Source organism: Agrilus planipennis, unplaced genomic scaffold (assembly GCF_000699045.2).
Source record: "Agrilus planipennis isolate EAB-ADULT unplaced genomic scaffold, Apla_2.0 scaffold8, whole genome shotgun sequence".
Lineage (NCBI taxonomy): Eukaryota > Metazoa > Arthropoda > Insecta > Coleoptera > Buprestidae > Agrilus > Agrilus planipennis.
Window position 1 is genome coordinate 194,608 of NW_020442461.1, and position 25,766 is coordinate 220,373.

Sequence of the window (25,766 nt, forward strand, 5' to 3'; positions counted from 1 at the left end):
TTTCGTTTCTTGCTTCACTCCCATCAAAATGTCGATAAAAAAGTTGGTCAACTTTTTATCATCTCACTGTATTTCCATTTTTCGAACTTGTTGGTCCTCATAAACAATTGTAGACACGGTAGTAAACGCCATTTGTAAAGATTTTTCCTCAAATTAGTGTGGCATCGTTTATGTATTTGTTTGTAATTGTACCATCGTCAATAATTTAACCAATAAACGATGGTTTTTCGATAAATAATTCGTGTCTTATTGCCCCATGTAGAATTGCTTTATTATTTGCTGAATGGGCAATCGATCGTCGCATTCTACAGCTGATGCGAGAACCAGTTAAAATGGAACTTTTAATTATCTTTTTACAAATTTTATTGCCCATAGATTGTGGCTTTTATGCTCAATTTATTGCCCATCGCTGACAACTTTTTTGCTATCGCATATGGTTGTGTCGTTGATTGTTATTGATGTGCTACCTGCTTGCAAACGATATCATATAAAAAGTTTTGTAAACTTTGAAGCCTCCTGGTGGAAGTCGAAGATGCAATAATCTCGGATGGACCATTTCGAAGGGCAAGTTTACATCCGAGTGATTTTTCTTCTTTACTTTTCCTAAAACCGTTGGCTTCTCAAAGGAATAAGAAATGTGCGATGAATTATGCTCTAAAGATTCTTGAGAGTTAGTTCAGCTGTGTAATGTATATCAAGAAGTTATAATTACGGAATAGCTTCCTTTTTTCGTCTTCCACTTCTCTTCCTTTCACGCCAAGAAAAAATTCATTAACAGAAGCGGCGGTCGCTCCGGCGACTGAGTTTGCAAACATTGTTCTTTTTTTCGGCAAACGTCTTTATACATTATTAACGAGGACGTCTTGCTGTTAAGATTTTCCACGTTCTTTTAGCAAGCACTTAACTTTATTATTTCGTTGCCCCCGCGCGCCACTGTCATCATTAATTATACCCTTCGAGAAACGAAGGCGCCGAACGACTAGCGAACTTTCTGTTTTGCTCTTGACGAACGCCATCGTGCGATTAAATGACAGATTACAACCTATTATTATATTATACGTAGCTACTAAAGATGTATTCAACCCAATGCTTGTTAAAATAAATTGCCGTACCTAATTATTATTACATCATCGGCAACTTCATGTTAAATAGGCTTCTTATTTTTTCAGATAAATATCTCCTACTTCACATTTACACTACACTACTACCTTCAGATCCTATTGAGTAATGAACGCCACTGTTCTCGATGTAAAGGAATATTCTAAATTTCTATCAAATATAGTACATCTATGACAGAAGCCAAACCTTTTCCAAACATCCCTTAAAACAACGTACAACTTACTCTAAATCCTGAGACGATTTGTACGACGAAAGACTCTACCATGGAAATCTTGAGATGGTCGTTATGACAAATTTAAAAGGGATTTTCTTTAATGCGTCAAACTAATGCCCCAAGAGCATTGTGTTTTTTTAATGCATCTGACGCATGTGACAGTGGATGCTTCAGTACACAGTTGATGCGTCAGCGCATGAATGTGATAGGCATAGTGTGTTAATTACATACATGCGTCTGATGCATTATATGCCATTGTCACAAGTTTTGTTTGTGTTGGGTGTTTTACTCCCACCAGCCACTAAGGCTGGTGGACGGGCAAATCCTTCGGACTATGCTGGAAGGTAGGGCGGAAAGCCCTCTTCAGCCGCTTTTCAGGAATCGTGGGAATGGGTGGCTGGTGGATCTGGTGAGAAAGATGCCATCATTTAGAGCTTCGCCACTTGCTCCAGATGTTCCACTTCTTCTGTGGGTACTTCGCTCCCTAAGACTCCCTTCGCTTGTTGCTTCCTGATTAGAAGGTGCTCCTGTGCCGCTGGACTTTACGAAATCGCAAACGACAGCAGTAGATGGGTAATGGGGCCTGCCCAGGTGTAAGTAAAAAAACTTTTGGGTGTTTTATTCTCACCAGCCAGTAATGCTGGTGGGCGGGCAGTCCCTACGGACAACGACGGAAGGTAGGGCGGAAGGCCCTCTTCAGTCTCCTTTCAGGAATCATGGGAATGGGTGAGTGGTGGTTCGGGTGAGAAAGTTACAATCTTTTGTAGCTACGTCACTTGCCCCAGATGTTTTACTTCTTCTGTGGTTACTTTTCTCCATAAGACTCCCTTCAGTTGTTACTCCCTGGTTAGAAGGTGCTCCTGTGCTTCTGGAGTTCACGAAATCACAGACGACAGCAATAGATGGGTAATGGGGCTTGCCCAGGTGTAAGTAAAAAAAAGTTTTAGGTGTTTCATTCCCACCAGCCAGTAATTCTGGTAGGCGGGCAGTCCCTCTGGACTACGCCGGAAGGCACGGCGGAAGGCCCTTTTCAGGGAGGGTGGTGGTTCGTGTGAGGAAGATGAGACGGACGAAATGAAGACAGAAAAGAATGATAGATTATCTATGGAATATTACTGCCCCAGCATTTACCTAAGTGATCCAAGGAAACCATAGAAAAACTTGGACCAAGGAAGACGGACCCGAAATCGAACCGGCGTCCTCCCGAATGCTAAGCAATGGTCTAAACCTCTAGGCCATGCCGCTCCGTTGTTGTCGCAATTTTACAACATGCTTTATGTCTTCCTTGAGCTAGAATTTAGAATCCAACAAGTATGCTAAAATATAATAATAGTTTGTAATAGGGATTTCCTGTTACTAAATTTAGACGTCAGCCCTCTCCTCGTCCGCCGTCAACGTTGCATTGTGCCGGACACGTCCTCAACAATTTATCCGCCTAGGTGCACACACTTGATAATTTATCGTGGATATATCGTGCAAAGATAGAGAGCCCGGAGCTTGTTTCGAATATTATTATATTGTTGGACCAGTGGAGCTCGACCACCTTTGAAATTCGCTGACACAGGGGTGGCTCTTAGCCTTCTCTCGGCCCTCGGCTCTCAGTATACATATAACTGCCGCCAGCGTCAGGAACTCGCCTTTCATCCTAGAAATAGGAAAGGCGTCTGAGATACGGCGGTGTGGTGCTGGTGTCGGCGCCGTCGGTGGCATCGGGACCAGTTCAACCGCACGGGTTAATTAAGTTGAGCTGCAGATAATACATTCATCTCCCTTTCTCGCTTCCTCCTTCTCTGTATGCGTGTGTGTCTACGTTCTGCAGTATAGACGTGGCCGACGGCTATATTCAACATCCACTGACTATCCAAAACTAAGATATACCTCGTACATATTACACGCCTGAATGCAGTGTGACGTCAGCGAAACTTATTTCAATGATACTACTTATGCATAAGGGAGAGTTCGTAAAAGTTTATAAGAGGTCCACGATGGTTTCGTTGCCAGAGTTCAAAATTATAAACTGTACGGAGTTCAATCGATCTTGTTGGTTTATTTTCTGAAGGCACTGCAGGTTGGCGCAGAACCAGAGCAATGCATGGGTCAGAAAATTGATTGAATGATCGCAGATGATCGTACATGGATGACACATCCCTTATCATTCGCCGGTGTCGATCGTATGCGACTGATGCATGCGGTTGACACATTACCTCGACCTCAGCGCCCTACTATAATGAAGACCAAATTGAAGCTGCTTTTTTGGGCGTCTGATGCATGAGATTGACGCAGAATTGGAGAGATGGATGCGTCACAAGTATTTCGCAAAAAGTCTAGAAATCTAAACTAATTTTGCCAAATATTATACGCGGTAGGTGTACTGAATGAGACACTTCTCTTGCGTCCGACTCTACGCTGCTGTCTTTTGGTGTACTTGATGCACAACGTTAAGGTTAACTAGCAAAATAGATCCTTCAGAACTCTTTCAAGAGTATACCAGAAAATTATATGATTTATCGCAGATCGCACATGGTTGACACACCACTTATCTTTCGTCAACGGCGACCGTATGCGACTGATGCATGCAGTTGACACACTGCCTCGACCTCAGGGTTTAACTATAATGAAGATTGAATTGAAGCGGCTTTTTTGATGCGTCTGATGCATGGGATTGACGATGAATTGGAGGGATAGATGCGTCAACAGTCTTTCTAGATAAGTCTAGAAATCTAAACCAATATTGCCAAATATTATACGCGGCTGATGCACTGAATGAGATACCTTTCTTGCGTCAAACGCCACTCTGGTGCCTTTTGGTGCACTTGATGCACAAGGTTAACGCATAACTATCATAAATATTGACGGAGAATTGGAGGGATAGATACGTCAACAGTCTTTCTAGATAAGTCTAGAAATCTAAACCAATATTGCCAAATATTATTCGCGGCTGATGCACTGAATGAGATACCTTTCTTGTGTCCAACGCTACTCTGGTACCTTTTGGTGCACTTGATGCACAATGTTAACGCATAACTAGCATAACTATTGACGAAGAGTTGGAGGGATAGATGCGTCAGCAGTCTTTCTAGATAAGTCTAGAAATCTAAACCAGTATTACCAAATATTATACGCGGCTGATGCACTGAATGATATACCTTTCTTGCGTCAAACGCCACTCTGGTGCCTTTTGGTGCACTTGATGCACAAGGTTGACGCACAATTAACGTAACTATTGACGGAGAATTGGAGGGATAGATGCGTCAACACTCTTTCTAGATAAGTCTAGAAATCCAAACTAATATTGCCAAATATTATACGCGGCTGATGCACTGAACGAGATGCCTTTCTTGAGTCCAACGCCACTCTGGTGCCTTTTGGTGCACTTGATTGGAGGGATAGATGCGTCAACAGTCTTTCTAGATAAGTCTAGAAATCTAAACCAGTATTACCGAATATTATACGCGGCTGATGCACTGAATGAGATACCTTTCTTGCGTCAAACGCCACTCTGGTGCCTTTTGGTGCACTTGATGCACAATGTTAACGCATAACTAGCATAACTATTGACGAAGAGTTGGAGGGATAGATGCGTCAGCAGTCTTTCTAGATAAGTCTAGAAATCTAAACCAATATTGCCAAATATTATTCGCGGCTGATGCACTGAATGAGATACCTTTCTTGTGTCCAACGCCACTCTGGTACCTTTTGGTGCACTTGATGCACAATGTTAACGCATAACTAGCATAACTATTGACGAAGAGTTGGAGGGATAGATGCGTCAGCAGTCTTTCTAGATAAGTCTAGAAATCTAAACCAGTATTACCAAATATTATACGCGGCTGATGCACTGAATGATATACCTTTCTTGCGTCCAACGCTACTCTGGTGCCTTTTGGTGCACTTGATGCACAAGGTTGACGCATAACTAGCATAACTATTGACGGAGAATTGGAGGGATAGATGCGTCAGCAGTTTTTCTAGAGAAGTCTTGAAATCTAAAACCAATTCGTTTTACAAATTGTACGCGGCTGATGCACCAAAGGAGATACTATTCTTGCATTCGACGCTACTCTGTTGTGAACATCCCAGTAGGCTGAATGAATTATCATAACTTGAGCAATGGATGCGCCAGAAATTTTTCGTGAACATATCGTAAAACTAAATGAATTATCATAATAGATGCATGCCGATAATGTTGGATTGTCTTGAGTATTATAGATAAAAACATTTTGAGATCGGTCAGTGACGTAAGATCGAAAAAAATGAAAAAATGACGCGTTGTTACTTTGCTGAATGCTTGATATCATTTCACAAACTTATTATCCATTTAGAAACGGTCTGAGAGTGTAATGTTTAACTGAAATTACGTTTACCGTTTCTTACATTTGATGGAGGAACGAGACGGTATAAATAAAAGACATCAGAGAACAATTTAAATTGTATTCATGTCTCTGAATTTAGGTGAGTACTGTCTCTGTTGGTCCTATTAAATGGATGGTTCGCGAAGCAAACTTAAGATAGGAAACAGTTGTGGTTGTTTCACATTAAGGAAATGGAAACCACGGAAAGCAGAGGAAGCGAATTAGATGTGGCGTCCATAAATTAATAACGATAATGGTCCCCAGCCACCAAAAACAAAAACGAAATGTTGCCTTTATCTACTCTTCCTATTTTTCTGCTTTGATGTGTCAGTTTCCGTACCGTAATGGACTTTTTAATATGCTTTCTGACATTAAATAAATACCTGCCGCCTACCACTTTCATAAAGCTCTAGCTATGTAATGACATAATGTAATATATTAAGAAATTATCTAAATAAATGTCTTTAGCAAATTAATTTTAATTTCCACGGATTTTCTTATTTAATTTACAATAACTGTTTTAAATGCTGAAACTTTCTGTCATAGGACATGCGAGCTTGTTATGACTTTTAAAGAAAATGGTGTCGATACCAATAAGTCTATAAAGACATACTACAAGACATATTTACACTTCACACTCCTAATCGTGGTATGCACAATAGATAGATAAATGAATAATCTCATCAGGAAACTTAGTTTACGATTAGTTAGAGTCTTAATTATCCTTTGGAATTGGCACTTTTTGAGACAGAGATTGTATCTTGGATACGATTCATTAAACAAACAGAAGTTTTCCAAAAGTGTCACTACGTCAGAGACTGAAGAACAAAAGATAGAGAGGGAGAAAGTGCGGAACAATATTTGTTGTGGTTCTTGAGAGTTGAAGATACGGAGGTTGAGGGGGTGTGTCAGGGAGGTGTTGTTTTGTTGAAAACTTTATTCGGAACAACTTAAACCCGTTGTCGATGAAATAATGCGATGAAGGATTACAAACAGGACTGATAATTAATGTCAAACAGTTTCGCAAGTTTTGTTTATCTAAATTAGTTTAATTATGTACAAGTTTGTACTTAATTCGTTTTGTTTTCGGGGATGGCAGCAACTTATTGATCGGTTTATTTATTCAAAAGTGTAGTGCTAAAGGAAAAGTTACTTGGTCTACATATTTAATAGTTGCTAACTTTCATGAGGAGTGAATTGTATCCATCAAGATAGAAATCCTTTTGTAACTGAACTTGATCATAGAGAGTATAGTTTTTCATATCATCAGCAGATATTTTTAATTCTGCAGTCTTATATCATTTATGAAAATTACGAATAACAGGGGACCTACATGAGACCCTTGCGGAACCTCAAGATATACGTATGCTACTAAAATATCAGATTTATTTCCTTTTATCTTTACAGTTTGTTCTCGATTTGGTAAAATAAACTTATTTACCAACAAGAGACGTTTTAACATTTCTTTCTTTTCCTTGCAGATGCTGAAATCCAAAGGCTTGCGTAACAGTGAATAGGTGAGTTTTTGTAAAACCTATTTTATTTACACATGTATTGTACAAACCATAGAAATGATTGATAGTCAAGCTTGAGTCAGCCTATATCAGATATCTCAAGTAAGAGATCAATTACACTGTAATAATTGTGATTTTTTAAAAAGCTCAACGACAATTTTGTCTGTTGATTCTCTTTGACGATTGTCCAATTGAATATAATATTGGTCATTTTAGACCACCAAAAATGCAACGGTTTTATTACACGGCCCAGTATTTACGAGAAATCATTTCCGATTAGTCAAGACGTTGTTTTATGAAATTATACAAGTAGAATCAATTAAAACTGAAAACCGTTTGTTGTCGGTGTCGAGACGGGAATTCGCAATTTAAGTTTGCCAAGTTGCCGATGTCTTAGCGATGGATGGTAGGTAACTCCATACGGATAACGTGGTTGGCCGCAGGCCGCTTGCGGCACGGCGCGCCGTTAATAAATTAGAACTTGTTAAAAGTTTTCAACTGAAAATTTTCTTTATTAGCGCCTTCGTCCCCCGACTTGAAACACCCTGGCAATACGATCTTAAGGAACGTATTTCTCAACATAATCGCTAAATAAAATCGAGTTTGCCCTGGTCGGTCGTTGGGCGAGCCAATAAAATTTAAGTGCTACCGCTAACTTTCAAACATGCCAGCGAATTTCCTCCAGGTTCATTCACTTTACAATTAGGAAATAATTTTGATTGTAATTACGTACTAATTTGGAAAACAGAACAACCAAAAGAGCGTGCTTTTCTGACTGCTACCCATCAGTGATGGTCCCACTGATAAATTGTACCATTTTGGGCAATGCGAATAGATCTCTTTCAGTTTGAAAAATTTCTTCCAACATAAAAATGATCCAAAATGTGCTAGAATATGTACGAATATTTGAGAGTGTTACAGGCTGATGTAAAGTGTTCTGCAATGATGTGACTGCATGTCGGTGGGTGGTCCCATTTGTATGACTTTCTAACAGAGGAAACTTGTTACTGTCGTCAGCCAGAAGTTCAGAAGAAATTTCTAGAAAACATTAACCATTTCTGAAGTTTATTTACTTGAAGAAAAACTGAAAATAATTCTGATAAAAAAATGTAGGGCATTTTTTGTTAGGTTACAACATTGTTTGAGGAACATCGTCCTTTCCTACGGAAGGAAAAAAGGACACGTATACGTATAACAATGTAGTAAAGCCGGACAAAATGTGTTGTAAAAGCAAGGGTTTGCATTTTAATTGACTTCTCGCTCCCTCTCTCCTATATAAGTAAGGCTCGGTGAGCTTTAAAGCTGCAGGTTGTGGAATAAGGCGGCGGAATTTTTGTGCTCAAGACCTGAGCTTCGTTTCATTAACGAACGCGTTTCCAAGAAACGGCATCTGACCTTCGGTACGGGGTGTTTTGAAGGAGAAAAGGGAACGGGGAGGGGGCGGGGTTGACGTACTCGGGCTCTTTTTACAAAGTGTTGCTTTAGAAACGACGAACTTCTTCGGCTTTATTAAAAATTGGTACGGAAAAGAAGCAAGAAAAATAAAAAATAATAATAATAACTAAGTAAACATTGTCGTTGAAACTGTCGCGAAAAATTCTAGTTTATAGTAATTGAAGCTTTATTTATGTAAATATTCGATACGAAAGATATTAAAATTATGCATACTAAAACGGCACTTGAATTTCTCAGTGGTTTGTCTTGTGATACATACAATATTAGGGTCGATAAAAATTTTAAATTAAATTTAGATATCTAGGCAAAGTGTTTTTTATCGTTTAACGTTAGTGCGTACCTATTAAACTTTTAAATTAAACGCCCTGTCCTATCTACCTATAAATTGTAAAAACACATTCAATTTTATTGTTATTTGAAGCAAGTACTGTAGCTGATAAGAGTTTACTGTAGGTATTTCATGGCTTTGTCGACAGTTTGCAGTTTAATATGTTTTTGTACCATCGGTTTTGGTATTTGCAATGGTGCACCCAAGAAGTTGGCAGCACGAGATCGTGAGCACTATTCTAGGGTAGTTAAACAATAAGTTTATAATATTATACGCGAATTTGTAGTTGATTTATTCTTAAAATGGGCAGAGGACGATAAGCAAAACATTTGGGAATTGAGTGGACAGTTTGAGGGTGACATCGTTTTTAATCACGACGTTTCTAAAAACGGCATTATACACGATGAATCTCGTCGATGGAAAAACAACGAAATCCCGTACGAATTTGATCCTGATTTTCGTAAGCAGTTTTGTAAAATTTTAGGTTGGGTAGTCGATCATGTGATGTATTTTAGCGGACGATGCAAAGCTATATGTGGACGATGTCTTAAAGGAATTTGCAAATGTTTCTTGCGTAAAAGTTAGACCTAAAAATAAGGACGACGAAGATTATGTTTATGTGCAGGTAACATAAATAAATTATTTAGAGTAAAAGTTTCCTATGGTTTTTGAGAATGTGCTTATATATTTAAGAATGAGGAATCGGGTTGTTTTTCGTCGGTTGGAAGGGAAGGCGGGAAACAAATTTTAAATTTGTATGGTGATGAAAAGGGAAAGAAATGTATCACAAAAGGGGTAATAATTCATGAATTCTTACACGCTGTTGGGTTTTATCACCAACAAAGTTCGCATGACAGGGATGATTATGTCAATATTAATTGGGATAATATAGAAAAAGGTATTGTAATATTTGATCTTTTTCCTATACTTAGATACATATATATATGTATACCTACCATAAACATATTAAATCATTTTTGAGTGCACAAACACAATTTTGAAAAATACTCAGAAAAGGAGGTGTCCCACTTTGGGGTTCCATACGATTATGGTAGCGTGATGCACTACAGTGATTACGCTTTTTCCAAGAATGGTAAAAAAACGATCGAGGCGAAGGTACGTTAACGACATCTGCTTTATCAAATCTACTACTGAAAACCAGTAGAAAAAATAGCAGTCGAATTGTTCATCTTTATTTATACTTTTAGAAACCAAATGTTACATTAGGCCAAAGGAACGGTTTTAGTCCATCGGATGTACAAAAGTTGAATTTGATGTACAACTGCAACGACGTATAAAAATACTTGGATCAATAAATATTTATTGAGCAATTTTTTACAGTTGTTTTATGTAGATACTTAATAAATAGGAAATTTTATGTGTTGGAAAAATATTATAGGTTTACACGATTTACTAGTTCTTACGTATTGTTTCAAAATATTATTTGAAAATTGTATGAAATGTTTTATTGATTCTTCTTCCTTAAGGATAATGTATTAAGTAGTTAAAAGGAAGTAATCTAATTAGAAAGACAATTCTGCGATGTGGTGGGTTGTTCATTCGCGTCCAGGCCTCTCACCCATCGGCACTCACCCTATTCAAAAGTGTACATTATTGTTAACTAAACAACCATCGTCAGGTGGCATTTGTTTCTTTTTGTTTTGGGCTTGGAGAAGTAAGTTTTAGAAAGATAATTTTTTGAGTGGATTTATTAATTTTTCTTGGGTATAGGAAAATACGTGCTGGTGATGGTATGATATCATTTTCTACCCTCTGCTCAGTTTTTCTTATTAGATAAGTATAATATTCATCTCTGTAGCTTTTCAATTTCACGTATCATTTGTTTATCCTGTCGAAATTTTCGAAACGACACGGAGGATTAGATTATTTTGTGTCGTCTGTCAGATTATAATACAGAGGGCCTATGCTGCCTGTCACTTAATAAAAATGACAACGTTTTCCGAGTAACATTTCAAATTAACCAACTGCGAAATAAGTGGATGTAGAAGAAGGAGAATAATAAGAGAACGAGTCTCCTCTCCTCCTCTTCTTTCGTTCCCTCTGGATTAAATGATACCTATAACAGCAGCAGCAGCAGCAGAAGCTGTAGAGTATTAGGCGGCGGCGAGGGCGCATTTCCTGCAACAAATAAATATTCGTCGGCAATAAATTTCCAACGGCGGGGATATTAAAGGAAACAGGAGGAAAAAGCGAGAGACTTGGACGGGGACGACGGTTTCGGAAGGCAGTGGGTGGGATAATCCTGCGGGACGAGGAAGATATTCATTCAAAAATTTATGGATTGATCATGCAAGAATGCAAATGCGCGAGTGAAGCAATGTATCGATCTTTAAGAAATAAAGTTTCCAATTCGTAGGACACGTCGCTTTTATATTCATTCCTTCAAAACGTTCGTTTCTTGGCGACTTACCAGAACCAACATGGCCCACTTCTCAAACAATCAACCCCTCACTTCACCTGAATATTTATGACAACCGTTCTGTCTGTTTACCAGAAATTATGTCATTAGTCATCAATTTTTATATTATTTTGAACAATTGGGATAACTATTAATCCCAATTTTTCACATACTAATGAACGTTGACTTTCGGAGTCAATGTTTTCGCAATGGTATGTAATTTCATTCGTTTCCTGCTCATGCGCGCGCTCATCTGCAACTCTACTACCCGTCCTGTTTAATTTTCGATGAAGCAGAACTTAAATTCAATCACATGAAGTTACACCCTGTGTCGACGTTTAGATTTATTATAAATTATATATTTTTATTGGTTTCATTCATAGCCTTTCTCGTTAGCATTCGTGTCGCGTAGTCGACAATTTTATGAGAACACGATTTTGTAATTTAATTTCATCAAACAGTAGCCGGTTATCGTACGGTTGTGTTGTAGATTTTATATGGCAATAAAATGAATGTAGCATCTCTTTATTGCGATTGTACACTAATTGGTATCTGTCTGTCTGTTGTGCTCTCATCTGTATTCGTAAACTAATTCAATAAACCGATATAGAAGCAAACTCACTCGCGCACACAGCACCAAACAAGTTTGATTTTGTACGAACGGAGAGTACACTTGGACTTTATTTTGAATGCGAACTGGGCTCGAAAATTAATTTTACGAGTGTCATAGGCACGGATGACACTTGCTTTAGACACAAATAATAATTTGCCATTTTCAATTTCACGAACGAAAAGCATGTTTGTTTATGATTTGTAAGTAACTGGCGAAATGGGCGTATCAAAAAATTGAAAAATAAATCGTTAGTTTCGATTATTCAACACCCCTTAACATCTGATTCTGCATCTGAAATATTTCTAAATAGCAGTTCATGCCTATATACTGGGGTTCCTAACATATTTTTTCCATTTTATGAAATAGTGACAACATACGCACAAGAAATTTTTTTGAATATTTATAATTGCTTTTAAAATACAGTAAATGCTCAATGATTTGCTTTTAATACTGAACTGTTTACAAATCATAAGAATATTGTATTTTAATTACAGTCTTAGGTTTTATTATATTTATTTTTTAACATCCCAGAAATGGTAAAAGTAATGTATGTGCTTTCGTCGCATCCGTAGACTGCAACATGAGATAATTGCTGATGTAAAAGTTGATGAGTTCGTTAAGGCTTCCAAAGCATCTTTCATTTATTTTTTCATTTCCTAAAGAGAGTTTCCCGTCCCTCCTCCTGCGTATGGTCAGGTGAAATATTCTGAAATTACAGAAACATAAAGCAAAGGCTGATGTTTAAATTATTACCAAAATTTTAATAAGAAAAAGCTGTAGCATCAGTCGAGTATAGAGACCGGGCCCTCCTGAATTGCAATCGGCCATCGATACCACTGAGCCGTTTGCGTTTATTAAAAATTTTGACGAACAGATAGATAAAATTTACCTAAAACCTAATAAAAGATGATATCCGCCATTCGATTAAAATAACAGCGGATTTTTTTCTTAAAACAGGCAATACTTTACACACTATGCTACATACCGATCATTTTGTATTACAGATAATATTGCCACACAATTCGCGATGTGTGTAGGTCTGATAATGAAGGTACCATCCTGCTTTTTGTAGAGTAGTTTTTCTGCAGTGTTTCGATCTACATCTTGATAAAATGATTCGTGAAAAATGGCTTCTGAAAAACAAAAAATTCAACTGTTAAAATGTTTTCACTTCATCTATTTCTATTGATGCATGTAATGAATTCCGGAGTACGGCCCTGCAGATTGATTCATCGTATAAATCAATCGACGAAAGGTGGCGAATATGATGACAAAAAGTAACAGATCGAAGAGTTTTCTGGATCAGGGAATTCGATAAACTGTATATGAAATGTCAGGAAATTTGTTTCGAGATAAATTTCGCGTTTCTCCAGGCGAAAAATTGCAAAAAGTCAAACTAGAACAAGAGTAGCAGCAGCTTCTGTTTTGTGCTAGATGATTGTCAATTTCAAATCTATTTTGTTATTTATTCAGTCAAAAATGATTTTTATTAATAAATAATCGAAATATTCCTGAACAATAATACGAAAAGCTACTCTGTTTTTTGCAAAGTTTTGAGATGTTTTCATCTTAATTTCGTTTCAGTGTTTTCAATAGTCATTAATTACTAATCAGGCTTTTGATATCATTAGAGAAAATAATTTTCTGATATTACAGAACATCAAATTCGTTTGTTATTTGAAATGCTACACTTATTTTTCTTTCAGTCAATACAAAAGAAAGCCATATAATGTTGCGTTAAAGTGGATGAATTTACACAACTATTTTAATGCGAATAAACGCCTTTCTCTTTTTATGTTGTCTATCACCTTTAAACCGTTTCAACGAAAGCTTGTTTATTGCGTGATGTTGAAATCGTGTAGTTCGTTTAGTAAAGGGCAAAAAAGATCGTCAAATTTTTTGCTCTCCTGATAAGACCGAGATAAGTAGTGACATGCGATGTAGAATCTTGTGTTCGGACTTCGTTATCGTATTATCCAATAAAAACAAGTTGAAACAAAGACTGACCTGATTGAAAAAGTATTTGTTTGCAAGAAACTAAATTTTATTCTCTGGTAAGAAGTACATTTAACAATTTAATTTACAATTAGGTTTTGTAGTAGATTAATAGAATAGGTGAAAATTTGTAGATAAATTTTTTTAGGTATTAGCTATTTGGTGATAAAAAAATAGTGGTTTTACACATTACATTACTACAATAATAATATAGATTTCCACTTTGTAAATGTCCCATTTGTTATATATTTAAAACGTAAAAATCAAAGTTTATTTGTCAGGGCAGTACTTACTAAAATGTTAAGTACGTATATTTAAACTGCTTACCACAGTTGTTTTCGCTGTTTCTGTTCGATTCGTAACGATTTGAAGATGAGGTCGAGGTAAAGTTTGGGCACCAGCAAACGCAACATATTTTGTAAAGTTGATGGACAATAAAGCTACAAAGTCTGCACGTTAGATTGGCGCAAACACGAAAAAACACTTTCAAACACCAACACATTTCCTTTAACACTCGATCGGTTTTATCCGTATTGAAACGCCTTTTTCGAAGATGTCACCATTATTTATTTATTATCCAGATTCGAGATGTAATAAACATTTTTAAAAGTTTTGACAATTGCAATTCGAATAGAACAGAAAAACTTTACCGTCTGAATAAATGAAGGTGTAAAGGTATGCGAAGTATTAAAAATAAACAGGGACGTACGTTGACCTCTTTCACTTTAGTTTTTAAAACTACTTTAACTTAGACGAAAAAATCGGACTGTGAATATTACTTTTGTTAATAAGCATAATGGTTCTGTACAATTTCTTTCAAAGATCGGTGTGAACTAAAGCACTTACAGTTAAAAATTGCTTTCTGGAGACTAACGCCATATTTTTTTTTATTTATTAATTATTTTTTGTCCTACGGCCTAGTCGTTGAAAGAAAAAGCAAAAGCATCGAGCATCTGCAGCTGTTTTAGCAGTGGAACCACATGGCGCAGAAGGAAAAACCACCACAATATGCATTTATTGCTTTCTTTTGAAATACGATATCTTTATGTAACAAATGTCCTGAAACCGTAATAATAATATGTGATAGTCGTCACGATAAAGTAAATTTTTTATCTGTATGGTTTAAGATGTATCACCTTTTACAGATAGAGATGTCTCTCAACAAAAGACATGAAGGTAATAAATTTACCCTAGGACGAACAAGTTAAATCTGTTCTCGTGTAAACTGTTGAATTTGATAGAATAAAAATAGAAGTATTAAAAGGTTAACAAATATATTAGAATAAGAAAAAAAAGCTATGGCATCGACTGAGCATAGAGGCCGGGCCCTTTCGCATGGAAGCCGCTCATTGATACCACTGGGCCATTGCCGTTTTTTGAAAATTGTAACGATTACAGGAAGGTCGGCGGTATGGCGGAACTATAAAATATAAAAAATGGTACCTATCTACCATTCTGCCGAGTTTCTGCGAAATTCCAATCAGAATTGAAAGTGATCTATTTTGTGGACCATAGGTACATTGAAATAAAGCTCACATTGTTTAAAAAGAGTGCAGGGTGACTGTTTACGCGGCTCAAGCTTGCTGTATTTATGTGAAATTTTCCCTCAAAAAGGTTCCATTACTTGTACATCATTGTAACGTAGTGAAGACATAATAAAATTATCTTGATTACATTTTGATGGCTGTATTCGAAGTTAAAGAACTTTTTCAGTTCTGCCATTTGTTTTTTATGAAATAATTTCGAGGTTGATAGATAGCTCAAATTAGAATGAACTTCTTATTTAGCTCTCTTTAATCCTCCCGGTAATACACAGTGATATTTTAATGAAAATAATATCCAAACTTTCGTAATTTAAAGTGGAACGGGCGGATTTGTTTGATATAATATTCAGTTTAGTAATAAGTCGTTAACTTTTAGACTGCTTCGCTCGCCGATGATCAAATACGATCGGATTATGTAATTTATGAAGTTCAACTAAGCCTTCTAATTATGGAAGGTCGTTTTCACGGAGATTAGTCGTTCAAATTTCACGTAGACACAAAATGTTATTTGACTGTCGAGAGAAGGGATGTTGGTGTTGTTTTTGGCCTAAAATACTGACATAGTTCTATAGTTGTGTGTGTAGTTATTAATTAAACTTAGCCCTTGCTAATTATTATACTTTTTAGAAAAAGGGTCGGTTAGTTACCACTTAATGTAATTAAAGTTTCATATGATTCTTAAAAAAGTTAATTAATTAATTTTAAGGGTTTTCGAATACAATGGTTGCTTTTCATAAAACGAAGTAAATGTTTGTACTTCGAGAAAAAAATTTTGTTTGTTACTACGTACTTTTGGTGTAGATATTTGTAAGGTCATTTAAAAAGCTCCACGTAGTAAAATCTACTTTTAAGCATAGCAAGTAATACGCTGGTACATCCAACCTGAACCCTGCAATCTTTAACAGAATACTTTATTTTATCAAGACTCATGTGGAAACCCCATTTGAACCTTTTTATGGCATGCCTTATTAAGAATGATTTGGTCCAAATGTGGAAACCTTATCTGAACCTGTTTATCCCATGTCATATTAAGATTGATATGCCCCTGATGTGGATATCCTTTTTCAATCCTTTAAGGAATTTAGTGTCAAGTAGGGATTTCTTAAATGTTCTCCGTGCTTCGGTGCTCAAAATCACTAAATCGCTGATCATTTATATAACTAAAAGAAACTAATTAATTCAAAATTGTTCTTTCTCTGTCTTAATTTGTAATCCTTTGGATTTGGATAAGAGTGGCGGAGAGAACTTTATTTGTGATTGACTCTTTTATTAGTGAACAGAACGCGTTCGGATAATAAATAAAAGCTCTATCTGTGACATCGGCGGGAACAAAAGTTAAAAGCTGCGGGCGAGCGCGCGCTTTCATAGCTGCGGAACAGAAACAAAATTTCATATGGACGTTGACGGTGGTGCAAAGCTGCCAATAAATTTTCGCGATACCATCCTCATGTACGCGCTTCGATCTTGTTTAGCAGGAATGTACACGAGCTTTGGCGCGCGGTCGAGAATATAGATGGCGTCATTTTGGGGTGGATCAGCTGGCAACCAGACCAACGCGTTCATAATTAAATTCTATCGAAGGCAGCTGTGAAGGCAATAGATTATTGTGAACCTAGGTATTTTCCCTGCCGTGACATTATTACCTTTCCAATTTTGGTAAATTTGTAACCAGAAAAATTGATTAACCCTGTACGTAATAAGATTAAGTTACCAGACTTAGATTGCGATTTTGAGTTTACTTGATCTCATCAGCACGCCTTAGGAGCTGCGCAAAAGAAAAGAGGTATTGCAGAGAGTAGGAAGAAATAGGCGAGATAGGTTGGTAGGGCACCTCCTCAGACATGAAGGGGTAGTTAGAGACATATTAGAAGAAGAAATAGGAATTAAGAGGGGTAGAGATAGATCTAGAACAGATTACTATTCGCAAACAGTTAGGGTTGTAAGTTGACTCAGTTTTAGAAGATTGCCTCAAGATGGAAGAAGTGAAGGGGTCGAACCAATTTTTGGCCTGAAGAACCTATGTTGATGCTGCAATCCATATTTGGGGGGATTTTAGCTGCTCATAATTAACTTGATTGAAGAGTCTGATGTGTTTTGATGGTGAAACCATTTCAATTACTATTTAGAGGTTAGATGTTAAGAAAAATGAAAGGATGAGATTTACCGAGGCGATTGTTTTTTTGTTGCGCATTCGTAAAAACGAACGTTATGACTGCACAAATGAGGTTCCTGTAATTGACTATAAAACGATAGTCGCGGATTTTTATGTTTCTTCAATGGATACTTATAGTCAACCATTACGAGCTTATATCTATAAAACGGCTTTCCCTCAACGGCTTAACAGGATTATCTATAAAAAGGACGAATACGGCGGCAAGATGCACACATATCTCTTCCCGTTCCATCCCTATCATTAGATTCCATCAAGCAACGCTATTCTGGTTTACGATTTTGATCTGAAACTGACCGCGAAATACTGGGTGATCATAAAAAAAATATGGGCGGAATTTTATTTTAGGGATCGACGACAGAAAAAATAAAGAGCGCATTTAGAGTAATTAATCAAAGAACTTGCAAGAGGTTGGTGTTTTTGTATTTTCATGTAATCAAACATATTCCTCATTATTGTTAAATTTATTTGATAATTTGCTATTCGTAATTAACAGCAAGTACTGTCATTAATTTACTACTATATCGCACACTTCGCTCTGTATCGCCTCATAACTCGTTCTCCAACTAACCCCTCCGACTTCGTTGCAACTATTTATAGAGGCTGGCCATGTTATAGAATGATCCGGAATGTGACGTCTAGAAAATGTGGTCTTTTTTGTAATTACGTATGTTGGGTTGCTTGCATACATGTGACAGTACTTATTTACCATTAGTTTTTATTCTTTCACTATCAGGATGAGTGAAGACGGTCACCATTTTAATGTTCATTGAAACCAAAATTATTTAGATGATCTGAAAGTTTAATTGTTATTTAGTGAATGGAAGAACGATAATAATAAATTTTAGTAACTCTGGAATTGCGTCAAATGCTTTCCTTATTCTCTTTTTGAGACGTAAAGTGTGTTCTTACTTGAAATATTTTCCATTATCAGAATCATTCATATTCATTGAAAAGGGGAAGGAAGGTGTCCGGCGAGCGTATGTATCCCGGTCGTTTACGGGGGTCAGGGTGATTTTATTTTTACGACCTTTTGTTGATTTAGGGCTGGTCACGAGATATAAACTAAAATTAAGCGGGATTCCTTCGGGAATGGAACGCGGGTGAATCCGTCGACAAGCCAAGCGCAGAAAATGTGCAAAAATAATAGGATATCGCGCTTCTCTTCTATAACTTCTGATTACTTCGGCGACCAAAAGCCCGTGATCCTTTTTCGGTTTTAAAATCGCTGGTCGAGCTTTCTTTGTTCATTGCTCGTAGTTCTCTTCAAGGAAAATCCAATTCGACGATGAAATTCTTCCCTTCTCGGTCGCTCCTATTACAGTAATTTTCTTCGCAATGCAACTTCAAAGATCCTTCGATAATTGCCTTTGATTGCCTCCCATTACGAAATATAAAATGATGGTAATAATTCATCTTGTAACATCCACGTATTATTATTACGAAAAAAAGTGTTTTTAGCTTGCAAACAAAATCGATTTAACTGGGATAGCTGTTGGTAGATACACCATTTTGGAACTAATTGATAATTAAGACGTTCAACTAATAGGTGGAAAGGTTTCTTATACCTACTTTTGATATCCAGGATTTTTTCGCTGAGTTGGAACTAAACAATTGCAAAGAAGCGGGCGGGTATAGATGTCTGTATAGTTGGTTGCATATACATACATTTAAATATGTAATAGCCATTATATTCTTAATGTGTGACGTCTAAAGTATTGATTATCGAAGGAGGAGGATGTTCATAAATAATAAACACGATTTTCATTTGTTTGCGAAGCTATCGGCCGGTACCTCTTTAAAAAGCATTTTTTCGAGAGGAAATTATAAGTTTGAAGAATGTTTTTTGTTTTCCTCTCCGTTATAATGATATCGATTTTCCTCTTGTTATAAGATAAAAGCTCCCATAAATTAGTATTTGTTACGCTCTGAATCGGGCCTCATTCAGTTATCGCTTGTTTCCTTCCTTTAATAATCTGCCCGGTGATTTAGGATATCCTACAGCGAGCCAACGAAAAATTATTAACCACTAAAAACCGAACGTAGGCGTTCCCTTCTAATAACCGTAAGAAAAAAACATTTTAATTCGACCAGGCGATATCTTTTTTTCCAGTGTTGTTAATTATTATTAATAATACAACTATTTTAGGGCAGAAATGAAACGAAATTATCATGGTTTATTTTCCTTAAATTTGGTAAGTTGTAGGTACTTGTGTATGATTGATGTTTATTATTCTGAAGTGGTTATGTAGAACTGCACTGGAAAAATCATTAAATTTCCTTGTTCCAAATTGTAAAAAAAGGCGATTGTTATTCATGCTTCATGTGAGCTTCAATTTCGTTTTCCCGAGTCCTCCTTGCGTACAATTCGAGTCGGCTAATTCCAATCGAATGAATGTTGAAATGAAATCACCTAATAAAGGGTTCAGCGTGTGGAATAAAAATCTCGCGCCTCTTGCAGGACGTGATGGGCTTCCCTTTTATACCAGATACTGAAATTAAGTTAATCTAGAAGGCTGGCGTTTGTCCCACTCGAAGAGCACGTGAGCTAAATTCTAACTCGTGTCACGGATTCTTTTACAAGCTTATCTTGATTGAAAGGAACCCAACAACAAACGGACCCGTCGAATGGAACTGGGCAATCAGGCAATTTGTCGTTCGCATGTCACGCCAAATTAATAAACAAACTTTCGATCAACTTCAACAAAGTTTGATACAATTATAATTAAAAGTTTTTAAATGAATACTAAACATATACGGTTCTAATACTCGATCGTTTAAAGTTGGTGTTTTCTCCACCGTGGACTCAGTGATGGCTCCGTTTCCACTCGGTTCTTTTTAGCGTTGATCCGTGTCAGACTAATCTGATCTTCTATTTTCTATGACTCGGTAGGTGTTTTAGAGACAGACCTTTCAATAGTATCTGAAACTTTCAATAATAAAAACATACTTTCGAGAATTATAGTAAGTGATCAATTTTACAATGTGCTTCTTCTATTTCTCTTAAGTTCAATTCTAAGAATGAAAACATTCATGAAGATTTGACAGCTACTCAGTTCTCACTCGGTATTACCTCGGTATAGGCACAAACTTTATCGGAGACTCACATTGACTCGGTTGACACCACCACATTTGCTCGTTTAAATTCCAATGGCTCAGTGTAATTCTAATGACGAAAACGATGATGGTCTGGCGTTGACTTAGTTATGACTCTATATTGCCTCGGTACAGGCTCAGACTTTATCGGTCTGATGATGATATTTTTATTGTAGGTAATGCTTTTAGTATCACGCTCATAATTGCGATGTATATAAATCCAAAAAGTTTATAGATTTCTGTTGAAGCTGCAGTTTTCCCAGAAATTAATGTACATATTTATATTTTGTGTGTTCGATCGTTATTAATTGCCCTGCATAGTTAATTCTGCTCCACTGTCGATTTCGCTGAACCCGCGGATTTTGTTTGTTATTATTTAAATTCTGTCAGTGAATAATGTTATAATTAAGTCCAGCTCTCTCAGAAAATGACAAAAACATTCAGCTTGATACCTATTTTGTAGGTGTCCAACGAAACAATAGACAATTTGGTTGCGTCAGCTGACGACATATTACGTAACTAAGTATTTTTTGCTGAATATTGTAGCGAAAGGATGAGAGAATTGGAGATTGTCACGAACTGACATGTCAGCACAAATTATGACCCTAATTTTAATCTCTTTAGTACAGGCTTTATTTAAAAAGGGCTTCGATCTTGCGCCCGATGTCGAGTTAAAAATTTACTATGTACGGTAGCTCCTTGTTAACTTAAGAGAGAAAATGAAAAACAACTCAGGTTCGCTTTAAGTAATTGCTGTCGAGTCTTGAGTAATTTTGTGGTAGGTTGATGATCTCGGATGTCAGTTAGTTTTCCTTGTGGGCGTTTTTAACCCTTGCATCCGTTTTTCTGCAAAAAAATACCAAAAGAAAATAAAAGAGTGAGGGCGGATTCGAAGGAGAAATGAAAAAAGAAAATGAAACTTATCGTTTTATCGGAGATGTACTGCCAAACAAAACACCATGGAAATCAGGGATATTAAAAGGTTGATGTGGCGTTGTAGAGGGATGATAAAACATCATAAAGTCGTCAGTCTTAAGACTGGTTGGATATGCACCTCCGCTTTTTCCTATCCTGAGTTAATCTTTGCATTTCCTTAAAACTAGGACATCCCATATCCTTAACGAATACCGTGGATAGAAAATGTTAGAAATGACGAGAAATTGGAGGGAGTAGGAGAACAGAGTATGCTATTGAAATCAATAAGTAAAATGAGAGACAGAAAAGCAAGACGCATTCTGAGACATGAAAGTTTAGTTAGAGACACGTTAGACGCAAAAGCAGGAGTAAAGATGGGCAGCGAAAGGTCTACATTCGAAAACTAGTGAAATGTGGTGATTTCTACCTTTTGGTTTTCCCATCGCGGCCTTTATGGGCGAGGAATTGAGATAAGCTCAATCAGCGCATGGAAGCCGAGGCCGACGCTACCAATTTTTCTACTAGGTGGTGTGCAAAATCCTCTAGAACACTCTAATGTGGGTGGGACCTGTTGAGGTGTTTATTCGTGCTCCCCAAAAACGTTTGGGTGATTTATTCCCACCAGCTACTATTGCTGGTGGACGAACAGTCCCTCCGGACTATGTCGGAGAGTAGGGCGAAAGACCCTCTTCAATCTCCTTTTATGAATAGTGAGAATGGATAGATAGAGAAGGAAAGATTTTCTGTGGCATATTATTACTGCCCCAGCATTTGCCTGAGTGATTCAAGGAAACCACAAAAAAATTTGGACCAGAGCAGATGGAACCGGAATCGAACCAAGCAATGGTCCAAACCTCTAGGCCATGCCGATCGGTGGTCTTTCACTGCATGCTACTACTCTACGAGTACACGGCTGATATTAGAAAAATTTCTCACCTGGAGCTCCTAGGCTTCTAATGGAATGAGTCTCCATCACTGGTCGGATGTTCGAAGGAGGAATCTCTCTCACAGTCGGATTACTTACATTTCGGCATTGTTAAGCCAGCTAGGGTTTATAGGATCGCGTCATCTTCCCCTGACCTTTGACACCTCATATGGTTGCTTATGCGGCATATCTGGCGATTTGATAATCGTATGCTGCTAGCCTCGGATCTATTGTCAGGAACAGAATCGACCCCGATACCTCTAGGTCTCTTGCACGTTTACCTGGGATATTTGTTACATGTTTGTTTTAAGGGTTCTTGTCAGAAAATTCACATTTCCTACACATGCGTCGAAATTGATCTAGGGCGCCGCGATTTCGCCGCCGCTGGCGTCGCACAGGAAGCGAATTCGATTCTTTTGAACGGCAAAAGGAGCACGTTTGAACGATCAGGCTCATAAAACATGTAAATTAGCCAGGCTTCCTCTCAACCGTTCGCTACGATTGAAGCGCCCGCGTGTTCCGCCAATACCTTTTCGGAAACAGAAATTTATGTTCATGGAAAGTTGTTGATGCATTATTCAACTACCGCCCCGAATATTGCAACAACAACGTAAATGTCCTACATACCTACGAACAAATCGCACAATAGGGGAAAGAAGGCAATTATCTCCGGTCATTTATTTGTTATCAATCTTTTTTTTTATTATTCAATATGGCAGAAAATTTGTTTGCTGTGGCTGGTCAAACGCATGCGGCTGACGGATCGTTCCGTGCAGTGACCGTTACCTAAACTGAATCGTGTATCCTATTGATGCGTTTGACGCACGCGGCTGATGCATCAGACGGCGTGCGTCAGACCTGTGAGATTGACGCATCATGACGCAATGATGAAAGCGTTAATATCATTCTTTGTCTACGATTGACATGAAAAATAAGTTGATTTCTCGTGAAGATCACATAGAACCATTTTAGTAATCATCAATTTAACTTTCATAAACTTGAGTCATTAAAATACCAATAATGCGTCAAGTTATCAATAAAGTTAAAAATAATTGAATCGACGTTTTCGTTGACAATATCGGGGTCATTAGTCCATAATAAGTATCTACTACAATCGGAACGTCCTAATGAGACTTTTAACTGTTTGAAAGGGAAACGAATGTACATTCTCATTTTCCCTGTTTAGTATTCAGATAATTTACATCTGCGATAGCTAATAATTCTGAATGTTTATATCGCAATTAGTAAAACGGGGCCAGTTAAAATTTAATCTTTCTTAAACTCCTGTTGTTTTTTATTACGTTGGCAGAGCTCTGTTTGCCCGGCACCTGCTGTAATATTTATTTGCTCCTCGAAAAAAAGAAGGAGAAAAAGGAGAAAGAATGCGTCATCCTTGTAGTTCCCACTTATGTATACACGTACGGTAAACATAGTAGGCGGCGCGGCGTGTTGAAGAAAAATAGAAATAATTATTTGCTGGGATGAAAACTCGTTAGAAAGAATTAATGTTAGAAGGTAACGAAAACTTGGGGGACGGATGTTGGAACACAAAAGTTGTTAATACTCGTCGGCCTGATTATTTGTTGAATAATTAATTGGTGGCACCGGCGAAATTGCTTCCTTTAAATTACAACAAATTATTATTAAAGTAGACAACTTTCATAATGTACTTCGTGTATTTTCGACTCAAAAAAAAATAGAATACTTCAATGCCGTGGTGTTTGTGACTGTACAATTCCCATTAATTATAAGGAAGATTGGTTGGGGTAGATTGGAAAAAAAATCATGCTACCAATTGCAGTTCTCTTTTGCTATTTGGAAAAATCTGTTTCTAGCTGGTGGTTTGTTCTTAAGATGACAAGAAATGTAGTAGAACCTTTTGGAATGTTGGAAAATGAGGCGTAAGCATTACTGTTCGTGTTAACATTTTTTCTACTTTTTTTTGTATATCTGCCGTAGAACGAACACCAAGTTGAAATTAAAACCGGTAAAGATTACCGGCAACTTTCTGACTAGTATTATTATTACTCTTTATACTTTTTAGTTAGAATTGTTTTACCTGGCGTACTTTTTTCCTCTAAGAAAGTTTGTGGGAAGCAGCTTGTGACAGAGAGAGCACCGACGCTACGAGCAATTTGTTTTGGTAACTTTTTAAACTTACATGGAACACAGTCGGCTTTTGCGGCATTCGTTTTTCGTTAATGCCATTGTCTAACTTTGGTCTCCGTGCACGCTAACTGCATGCAGAACAGGAGCTGCACATCCTGCACCACTGCCTGACTGCAATCAATTCCTATTTGCAGCGACCATGCAGTCAGCTGGTAGATGTAGGTGGATATATGCAAGAGATGTCGTGTCGTAGGTAAGGAACCGTTTATAAGGGGGGGTGGGTTTTGGGGTGAGGGGTCTCGCAATGCCATAACGTTATAATGTGATTTGACCAGCGGGGAAGGACATGAATGAAATCTAAAGACTCTTATTGTTGAGTGCGGGCCATACTGCTTCCAAATCTTGGCTTAATATTCATTTAAAATCCTACGCAAGAATTCATAACGCCTGGTGGATAAAAGAAGGTGTTATTATTTTGCGAAATGAAAGCCATCAAGGTGTAAGGTAGTGTTACTACGACATGTTTCTTTTTAATGGAGACTCTTCCAGGTAGAATAGATTTACAATGGTATAATAAAATTGGCAAAAGTTGTTGTTTGTAAACAAGATAACTGGCTTATTTAGACATAAAATTAGCACATAAACTTTTACAATGTAAATGAAACTTTTACTGCCTTTCGCGCTCACTGCAAATTATACATTCATGTCAAACTTGGATACGTACCTACCTAGACAGATGCAAAATCCTCCGGTTTGTGGAGGAAAATGCATAATAACTTTACACGACCATTTCGTATTTATCATTGAAAGTTAATTAGGTACTTGCGTCACAGTTTACAAAGTACAAATACAAAAACATAACATATTAATATTACACCTTGTACAATTGAGTTAGTATATGGATCGTTGCATTCCAAGATCGGGAATTAGATCCAGCGGTCTTTTCAATCAGAGATTTCCATTGCGAGACATTGATGGTAGTCCGTTTATTTCGTTTG

General features: G+C 37.2%; 3 protein-coding genes across 6 annotated transcripts in view; 2 read left to right on the forward strand and 1 right to left on the reverse strand.

Annotated features, from left to right (window-relative positions):
• Positions 1-25,766, forward strand: part of LOC108736059 — a 174,944-nt gene that overhangs the window by 19,663 nt on the left and 129,515 nt on the right. For 3 of the 4 annotated variants that reach the window (XM_025980759.1, XM_025980757.1, XM_018468337.1), the window contains exon 2: positions 7,167-7,202. The gene's annotated coding sequence lies outside the window, so the exon portion shown is untranslated. Of the gene's footprint in view, positions 1-7,166; positions 7,203-13,843; positions 14,069-25,766 lie in introns of those variants that run through there. The other variant, XM_025980758.1, reaches the window with a different exon arrangement.
• LOC108736033 (zinc metalloproteinase nas-13-like) lies at positions 9,115-10,288 on the forward strand. The gene is made up of 6 exons (XM_018468297.1): positions 9,115-9,208; positions 9,269-9,442; positions 9,498-9,607; positions 9,676-9,880; positions 9,965-10,098; positions 10,191-10,288. The coding sequence occupies exons 1-6, from the start codon at positions 9,115-9,117 to the stop codon at positions 10,278-10,280; spliced, it is 807 nt and encodes a 268-aa protein (XP_018323799.1). The 3' UTR covers positions 10,281-10,288.
• On the reverse strand, positions 12,442-14,878 carry LOC108736066. The gene is made up of 3 exons (XM_018468347.1): positions 14,337-14,878; positions 13,000-13,147; positions 12,442-12,720 (listed from the first exon to the last, which is right to left on the reverse strand). Exons 1-3 carry the CDS (start codon positions 14,509-14,511, stop codon positions 12,534-12,536), a joined length of 510 nt encoding a protein of 169 aa, XP_018323849.1. The 5' UTR covers positions 14,512-14,878; the 3' UTR covers positions 12,442-12,533.

Coding starts and splice junctions, on each gene's coding strand:
- LOC108736033 (XM_018468297.1), top strand. CDS start 9,115: ATGGCTTTGTCGACAGTTTGCAGTTTAATATGTTTTTGTACCATCGGT. Junction 9,443..9,497: donor CGAATTTGATCCTGATTTTC/GTAAGCAGTTTT, acceptor GATGTATTTTAG/CGGACGATGCAAAGCTATAT. Junction 9,881..9,964: donor TTGGGATAATATAGAAAAAG/GTATTGTAATAT, acceptor ATCATTTTTGAG/TGCACAAACACAATTTTGAA.
- LOC108736066 (XM_018468347.1), bottom strand. CDS start 14,511: ATGTGTTGGTGTTTGAAAGTGTTTTTTCGTGTTTGCGCCAATCTAACG. Junction 13,148..14,336: donor AAACAGCGAAAACAACTGTG/GTAAGCAGTTTA, acceptor TTTGTTTTTCAG/AAGCCATTTTTCACGAATCA. Junction 12,721..12,999: donor TCTGTAATACAAAATGATCG/GTATGTAGCATA, acceptor CTGTAATTTCAG/AATATTTCACCTGACCATAC.